Here is an 8,362-nt window from a genome sequence, read left to right as displayed (position 1 = left end):
CTCTTTCAAAAGCAACCATTTTGACCTGTGGTTTTAAACTCTTTATGTGACCTAAAAATGTGCTTGACTGTGTTTTGAAGGGCTTGTCAAACAGGTGTTTGATAACGGTCACAAGCACTCAACCGGAATACCTTATCGTCCAACTTCCACAACCACCATTCGAAATTAGAGTGGGTCGGTTTTCTACGTACTTCAAGAGAAATAGCCGAGACAATGACCACAGGAGGAGGCAGGCATGACTCGCCGCACATTGGGGCCAATTCTTGAGAAACCAACGCCCGCCCCATCCGGCGTGACGTCACTCCCTGTACCGGAAGTATGTGCGTTGCGGCGATTGGTTGCTGGGCATTACAGCACCAGCACCGTGCTCCTGAATCAGGTCACTCAGATGACGTGCACTCACATCTCGAATTGGTTCATGCTTAACTCCGTTATCTGCAAAGTAAAAGAATAGCAATTCAAAGATTCCCCGTTGCACTTATGCCTCCTTTCGCGATTTTCCAGCCTGGCGACGAGTATTAACAACTTGTTTAGTGCTACACGGGGTTTCCGTCTCTTTCTCCGCTTTGCTTTGATCGTCTTACGGCGCCAAATAGGTCAGCTAACAGACTGGCACACACCGCAACTTGCTTAGGATCAGCGTTCTGCGTGAGCTAGTTTGCCCCTGTTCTACTCGCGTGCCATCACATTCAGGCGTCATCCGGCACAAAATATTCTACAACGTTTACCATTCCAATTCGTAGTGTTTTTAATTTCGCGAAGCTGGCATGACAGCCCTTCATGCTCCCGATTCCTGGCCGAATCCCCAATAGGGTACGCACGTAAAGAAAGGAGCAACAACAATGACATCGAGCGTTTATTTCGCATCAAGACATGGATGAGAAGTAGGATATCATGATGAGAAAAGCTGATTAAATGAACATGAATATGTTCGCAAATTCAGAAACGGCGAAGTGGCCAAAAATTTATTCAACCGCTTCGGTTGAAGCCTTTCTAATACCCGTGGTACTTGAACGTTTCGAAGGCCCTTGAGTCGAATGTCACTTGACTCAAATGACACATTTCAGCTGCTACACGACGTTTTTCAATGGCCTTTGATTTAAATGCCATTTGAGTAAAAGGAGCACCACCATAACCTTTAAGGTTCTCAAAGGCCTTAGAAACGCGAACAGTCGTTCTCTCGGGAGCAGTTTCTGCGTGCCATAATTACAAAAAAAATTATTTACGAGTAAAAATTGGGGTTTAAACTGTACAATATTCATAACATCTCACTTGTTTTTGTTTTCTAACACCCACTCTACGATCACAAGGAAACTTGGTGCTCTCAACACCGGCGCTGCGGGGAAAAAAAAGCTGGCTGTCAGTGCTTGTTTTGTGCGCCCTTGTAGATTGGTATCAATATGATCGCTAATACGTTTTTTTTTTGTCATTTTAACTCTCAAATTAAATTTTTGTCAATAAATAAACACGGCAGCAGAGGTGACACCAGAAGATTGCGGGCGAATGCGGAAACTTTCAACCAGCTTGAAACCTTTGAGAATCGTCGTGCACATCGGCGAAACAAATCCTTCCAGTTCGAATGGCATTTGAAACTTTGGAGGTCATTCGTCTGAAATGTCCTTGCAGGGGCTCGTTTACGGCAGGTATTATACAAGTGAAAAAATGACTGATCTGACTGATTTATAGTATGCAAGGAGGTATAAACATTTATTGAATTGTATGAGTTCCTTTGTGGGAGGCCTCCTTAGTCCAGGAAGCCTTGGTCCTTGGCTGCCCGACGGGCCCTGTCCACCAAAAAATATTAAAATCAGGAAATCAGGAAATTTCAAACATTTTCTGATTTTTTTTTAACTTCACCTGAAGTGGAACTGCTCGTTTGTTGCGAACGTGGAATATTGAAGGTTGAATTTATGTAGAAAAAAGGCCGCAATTTTTACATGCAATGTCATTTATTGTAGCGTTTTCCCGGAGAAAAATCCACATGACGTTTGTGCTGAAAGCGATTGAGATTTTTGTTATTTCTCTAAATGTGCTGCACTGAAAAGTAACTTAACGATCACGGCGGCGGAACTTAATGTGTTGTTCTTCCCTTTGGTGCCCCTCCATCTCACGGAGCATATGCTCGCCCGTGTATTTTCCCTGCTCACGTGGAATTGCGCAGCTTGTCGAGACACATTTATCGTCTTAATTGCTGAATTGGAGCTTATAAAGTTCCAAAAAAGGAATTATCGCGGCACGATGGCAGAAAAACGGGCCAATGAGGGCCGGTTTTACGTATTGGGCGGAAGCCGGCGCGCTGTCTAATAATTAAAACCGTTCCACTCAACGTGAAAGCTGTCGGAAGTGCAGAGGAGTGATTCGCCATTATGCGCTGCGGCGCCGTTATCAGCTCACTGCTACCACCTATCACGCTCTTCGCTGCCCTGTCTCACTCCTCTCGTGATAAACTGAACGAAGGTTTGCCCAACGCATTTCAAATTATCCACCTTTGCAACTCGCGCTCCCTACCTGAAACAGCGCCAGTGGGTGGTGGTGGTGGTGGTGGTGGTGAACGCTTATTGGAGCGACAGGGGAAGGGGAAGGGGTGTGGGAAGTCCAGAAGGACTCGTGACCGCGCTGACTGGAGGGCCCGGGAGACCAGGGCCTGCTGGCGGGCTGGGTCCGGGCTGGTCAGCTCAGTCTCCCACTGCTCCAGGAAGGGGGAGGGGAGGGGGTTAGATGAGTTAGATGGGCAGGAGAGTACTAGATTACCATACTAGATTACCATCTAGGGTAGATGGTGGGGGCGATGTGGTGTAGGATGGCGTGATTGAATAATGTGCCAGTTTGTAGTCGGCGGTATGTGTAAGATTCGTAGTTGGTGAGCGTGTGATGAGGAGGAGGGTATGTTCTTCGTGTGTGGGTATAGTGAGATAGAAGGGCATTGAAGTGGTGTCGAGGGATGTGAGTAAGTCAGGTGGGGACAACTGAGGTGTCGGCTCGCCGGTTCCTTGGATGGGAATGCCCGGGAGTAAAGCGCTCGGGCGACAGCATGCACTGCTTCGTTCCCTGGGAGTCCAGCGTGACCAGGTGCCCAAATGGGTGTGATTGTAAGATCTTCGGGCAGCCGTTGTACGAGAGGGATGGCCTGAGGTTGGGCAAGGCCTGCTTGGTAGAGGCGGCAGGCCTGTTGGGAGTCGGAGATGATTGTTAGGGAGTGAAGGCTTGAGTGGGTTGTTGCGGCATGGGCGATTGCTAGGTCTTCGGCAGTGTCGACCTTGCATGAGTGGTATGTAGCCGCAGTTGCAATCTGCCCTGTGTAGTTGAGAGCGACAAGGGTGGTGCGGGTTGATAGTTCTGTTCTTTTTCTGCTTGTTTTTCATCCCACAAGTGCCAACGGCGCTGGGTGAAATGCGCACTGACGTTGGTAAAGGAGGCGAGCGAACGTAGAGCGCGATTGGCGAGATCGCGTCCAGACCGGTCAAACTTAGCGGAATCCTAGACCTATGCTGGCCACGCTTGTGACGTCAGGTTTTAAGATGGCTGCTCCCATAACTCGAACCGCTTCGCCAGATTCTCGGACCTGTTTGGTGATTTCTCGCCGATTTTGGCGCGGTGTCTTGCTTTCTGGATTACTCTTCTATTCCGATAGAGGTTAGCAGCGGGCGTTTGTTGCAACAGAAAGTATTTTCGCTGTGTTCGATCAAAAACCAGTGGTAAGGCCTAGTAGCTACGTTACTCGCCTTTTCCGCCGATTTTGTCAGTTCCACAGGCTTCTTGGCAAAACAGTTGCTTCATCCAGAGTCCAAGGCGAAGAAAGAGTGATAGCAGCGGTGTAGTCATCATCATCACTACCACGCGCGCCCAAAATACGCTTAGCAAGAGACGTTCTTTGCCGCACATCACCGTCGATCGATCAAAGTCACTGCACAGCGCATCGAAGCATGGCCGACGGGAATGGAAAGCCACCTTCCAGCCGGGGGGCCATTCCGAAGACAACATCCTTCACGCCCGAACGCCTCGACGCTGCCGCAAAGAGCGAAGAACTCGCCCGCCGAGGTTACGAGATGTGCCACGTCGGCCGCCACAGGGACGGCATCGAGTTCTTCACCCGGGCCATCGCCCTTAACGGGAGCGACCATCGCTATTTTGCCAACCGCTCCTACGCCTACAGCTTTCTCGGCGAGCACGATCGCGCCCTCGAAGACGCGAACGCCGCCGTGGCCTTGGACCCGCTGCAGCCCAAGTGCCACTCTTGCCGCGGCGTGGCCTTGATGGGCCTGGAGCGCTACCCCGAGGCCCAGGAAGCGCTGGAGAAAGCGATCCACTTGGACCCAAGCGACGACAAGGCACGACGGCACCTGAAAGAGGCTCGCGTCTGCCAAATCGCGGCGATGGGGTTCGCCCGGGACCGAGCAGCCTGGGCCCTGGAGAAGAAGGGCGACAACGTCGAAGCGGCTGTCGAGGCACTCTGCGAGCCTTTCTCCAGCAAGCTGGACATCAGGACCGAGCCGAGCAACCCCGGCGGTTTCCGGTCCCTCTGGGTGGGGAACATTCAGCCGGCGGTGACGAAGAAGGAGCTGACGCGCTTGTTTGCACCGTTCGGGGTCATCCACAGTATTCGCATCCTCCACGACAGGTACTGCGCTTTCGTGAACTACACGGACGAATCGTCGGCTGCCAGGGCTATGGAAGAGTTGCAGGGACACTCACTGTGTGGTGCATCCCTAGAGATCCGATTCCCGGACAGAAAGCTTTTTTGAGCTCCCGAGCGTGCACAAGGGTAACGTTTTTCCGCCGCAATAAATTTCTACTGTGAAACTTTCTTTGTCATGACTTTATTCCGGAGGCAACTGCATGGCCATACACCTAAAAGTGACCAACTACAGATGAAAGTTTAAAGAAGTGCTGACACGAAATTTTGATGTCAACTTTTTTTCACTGCTATGGGTGCCTACCAGTCCACTAATCATAGAAGGGCACATTAGACGGTCGATAGCAGCGTTGTACGGTAAAACTTTTATTGAGCTTAAATGGAAGGGATAGAAGGGTGGGGTTAGCCTCCCAAGTCCAGGAGGCCTCTTGTGCCGGCTGCCTCCATGGCGCGCCGCACCAGGGCGACCTGGCGCTACGGTGTGGAGCTCCTCAGCTGGGACTCCTACTGCTCACGGGAAGGGGAGAGGGGATGTCGGTGTTCGGGGAAGGAAAAGAGAAGGAGGTTGGAGTTGTAAGAGATGTGACAATGTTGGCAGTCAGGAGGAAAGAGAGAATGGGACATTTGGGATAGGATGATGTGGTTGTGGTAGCTTTCGGTCTGTAGTCGGCGGAGGATGTATATAGGCTTGTTGGGCGGTGAGGAAAGGGGGGAGAGGCGGGTATTTCCGTCGAGCGTTGGTGTAGTGGGAGAGGATGGAGTTGCACGTGGGGTCGAGAGAGAGAATTTTATTTTTAACCAAAAGAGGGGAAATGTCTCTGTCGGAGAGCTTCATGGAGTCTGGGTGCCTCCGTCCAGGCTCCCACTGATGGCCTTCTCGATGAAGTCCACCAGGCCACGTTGCTCGTCCTTGGTCTTCTGGGTGGCCAGCCACTCTATAGTGTAGTGTCGTCTAATGTGTGCATAAATGGGGCACTCCCATAATATGTGTTGTTGGTTGGCGATCACATTACAGGTGCGGCATAATGGGGGTGTATCTGTCTTTCTACTTTGCATGAGGTGTAGTCTAGCAGGTGTGTGTAGTGTACCGGCTTGTGCTTGTCTGAATGTAGTCTGTTGGTGTCTTTCTAGGTGTGGGTGCGGCTGCGCTAACTGCTGCCTGGCTCTCCTGAGGTCTTTCAGGTGAAGCTGTCGTGGGCTTGATTCGGTTTCACTGGGAGTTTCGCCGCCGTTCCTGGGAGCCCGGTAGTGCGCTTCTCGGGCGAGTTCATTTGCTTTCTCATTACCCAGTACGCCAGCGTGACCCGGAATCCAATATATCTTCACAGTGCCCTGGATATATCGAAATAGATGTGCCGCGATTTGAGGGGTGTGTCCTGATGATATAATTCGGCAGGCTTTCTTGCTATCTGTGTATATATTTAGGGGACGGGTTGGTTGACTGAGGTGAGATATCGCTTTCCCAATTGCGTAGATCTCTGCTTTTTCTGCCTTCTGGAAGTGCATGTTGCTCTCAGTGTAAGTTCGGTTGAGTATGTTCCAATATGCTACTTTCCATGTATTGTTTGCTCCTGCCGCGCCTGTGTAGGCGTGCATTTGGTCCAGCTCCCTCTTCGGTTTCTTATTAAAGTAATTTGCTCTAATGGATCTTCTTTCTGTGTGCCGGATTCGATCCATATTATTCGGTATGGGGGCCACCTTGATTTTTTGCCAGTCTCGTGGGTGTATTTTGGCAATAGGAGGGGCCGCTTGGCTGACCCTGTATCCTAGAGACTCCAGGAGTTGTCGACCGGCTGTGGTTTGGTTCAGTCTTGCCAATTGGTTGTGTTTGTGAACAGCGACTATTTTGTCCACGGTCACTGTTGTCCCCATTTTGTCAAGGACTGTGTTGCTCGCACTGATAGGGAGACCTAACGATATCTTGACGGCTTTGCGGATTAGGGTGTCTATTTTTTTAAGCTGTGTCCTGGTAAAATTGGTGTATGGGGCTGCGTATCTTATTCGCGATATGACGAGGGCCTCGTGCAGTCTCAGCAGGTCATCCTCCTTAAGTCCCCTTTTCTTGTTGGAGATCCGCTTCATAAGTTGAAGAACCTGCTCCCCTTGCTTTAGTATCTGGTTGGTAGTGGCTTGTCCCCCTCCATCTTTTTGGAAATAGTGTCCCAGTACTTTGATAGTGGATGGAGTTGGAATATTGTTGCCGTGCAGGGTTAAGTTAATGGGAGGATGTTTCCACCGTCTGTTGGCTACTGTTAGCAGTTCTGTTTTTCCTGCGGAGCATGATAGTCCTATTGTTGTTGCTGCTTGTTGTGCTCGATTGAGTGCTTCCTGTAGTTGCGTCTGGATGTGTCCAGGTGATCCAGTTGTGCTCCATATAGTAACGTCATCTGCATATATGAGGTGTTTAATGTCTTTCACTTGCGATAGTGCCCTATGGATCTTGAGTGTCGCTAATGTGAAGAGAGTTGCGAATAGCACCGCTCCTTGAGGAATTCCCCTCTGTGGATGAGGTATTGGTCCTGTTTCGTGATCCCCTATTGCTATAGTAAGACTTCTTTCTTGAAGGAATGCCTTTACGTAGTTATACATATTCGGTCCGCATTTTGTCGCCGCTAGTTCTTCGAGTATGGCGTCGTGGTCAACGTAGTCGAACGCCTTCTTGAGATCCACCGCCAGGATGGCTTTGAGTTGTGCCGAACTCGGTTCTGCCGTTACTTCCTCATGGAGGGCAAGGAGTGCATCCTGCGTCAATAAATTTTGCCTGAAACCTATCATGTTAAAGGGAATTATGTTCATCTCTTCAAGGTGGTTTTGGAGTCGCTGGAGTACCATTCGTTCCATAAGTTTGCCTAGGTTTGATGTGAGCGTTATTGGTCGCAAGTTGCTGACGGCTATTTTCTTTCCTGGCTTAGGGATGAATACCATCTTGCCTTCTTTCCACGTGATATGGAGAGGCTGCCTGCCTGTCCACACATCGTTCATGTTTTGTAGGAGGAGTTGGCGATCTTCTTCCCCTAGATTCCTGAGACACGGTGTGGTCATCTTGTCCGGTCCCGGTGCCTTGTTGCCAGTGCATTTACTGATTGCTGAGTTTAATTCTGCCAGGGTGAACTCGTCATCGAGGAGGGGATTCGCTGGACCGACATATGCATGGTACTCAGGTTGAACCGGAGGGGCTACGTAAGTTTCCTTTATAGTTTGTAGTAGCTGTTCGGGATCTTCAAATTCTTGTGTTAGTCGGTAAATTTTCTGTGTTGTCATAGTTTTAGTAGTAGTAGGGTTAATGAGGGCTCTTAGTAGGTTCCACGTTTTTCTCATTCCCATTGTGCCTTGGAGCTTGTCGCAGGTTTGCTGCCATTGTTCTTGGTATGTCCTTGTAGTGTACTCCCGGATGTGTCGGTTGAGCTCTGCTATTCGCTTTCTGAGGTTTCTGTTTGTCTTGCGTTGCTTCCATCGTTTGATTAGGCTATTGCGTGCCTCCCAGCAGTGGACGATGTGTTTGTCTACCGGTCCTTCGTTTTCATGCTGCATGATGTTCTTGGTATGTCGGTGCACAACTTTTAGCAGCTGCTCGGTCCAGTCTAGAATGTTATGATGACGTTGATTAATGCGCTCTTCGCGAACCTTGTCCCATTCTGTAATGCGCGTTGTCTTCCACTTCACCCGTTTAGGAATGATATTGATTTTTATGCTGATGATGGCATGGTCACTCCCTAGATATTCTTGCGT

The 8,362-nt window shown here is 49.8% G+C and overlaps 1 protein-coding gene across 1 annotated transcript; it reads left to right on the top strand.

Annotated features, from left to right (window-relative positions):
* The first annotated feature begins 3,512 nt into the window (after positions 1-3,512).
* On the top strand, positions 3,513-4,792 carry LOC144167014 (uncharacterized). The gene has a single exon (XM_077696418.1). The coding sequence runs from the start codon at positions 3,924-3,926 to the stop codon at positions 4,740-4,742; it is 819 nt and encodes a 272-aa protein (XP_077552544.1). The 5' UTR covers positions 3,513-3,923; the 3' UTR covers positions 4,743-4,792.
* The last annotated feature ends 3,570 nt before the right edge of the window (positions 4,793-8,362 follow it).

This window comes from Haemaphysalis longicornis, unplaced genomic scaffold (genome assembly GCF_048455015.1).
Source record: "Haemaphysalis longicornis isolate Haplotype H1 unplaced genomic scaffold, Haemaphysalis longicornis Haplotype H1 scaffold_2, whole genome shotgun sequence".
NCBI lineage: Eukaryota > Metazoa > Arthropoda > Arachnida > Ixodida > Ixodidae > Haemaphysalis > Haemaphysalis longicornis.
This window is presented reverse-complemented; position numbering and strand designations above follow the sequence as displayed.

What these genes read in the sequence shown, in the direction of transcription:
- LOC144167014 (XM_077696418.1), top strand. Translation starts at nt 3,924, where the DNA reads ATGGCCGACGGGAATGGAAAGCCACCTTCCAGCCGGGGGGCCATTCCG.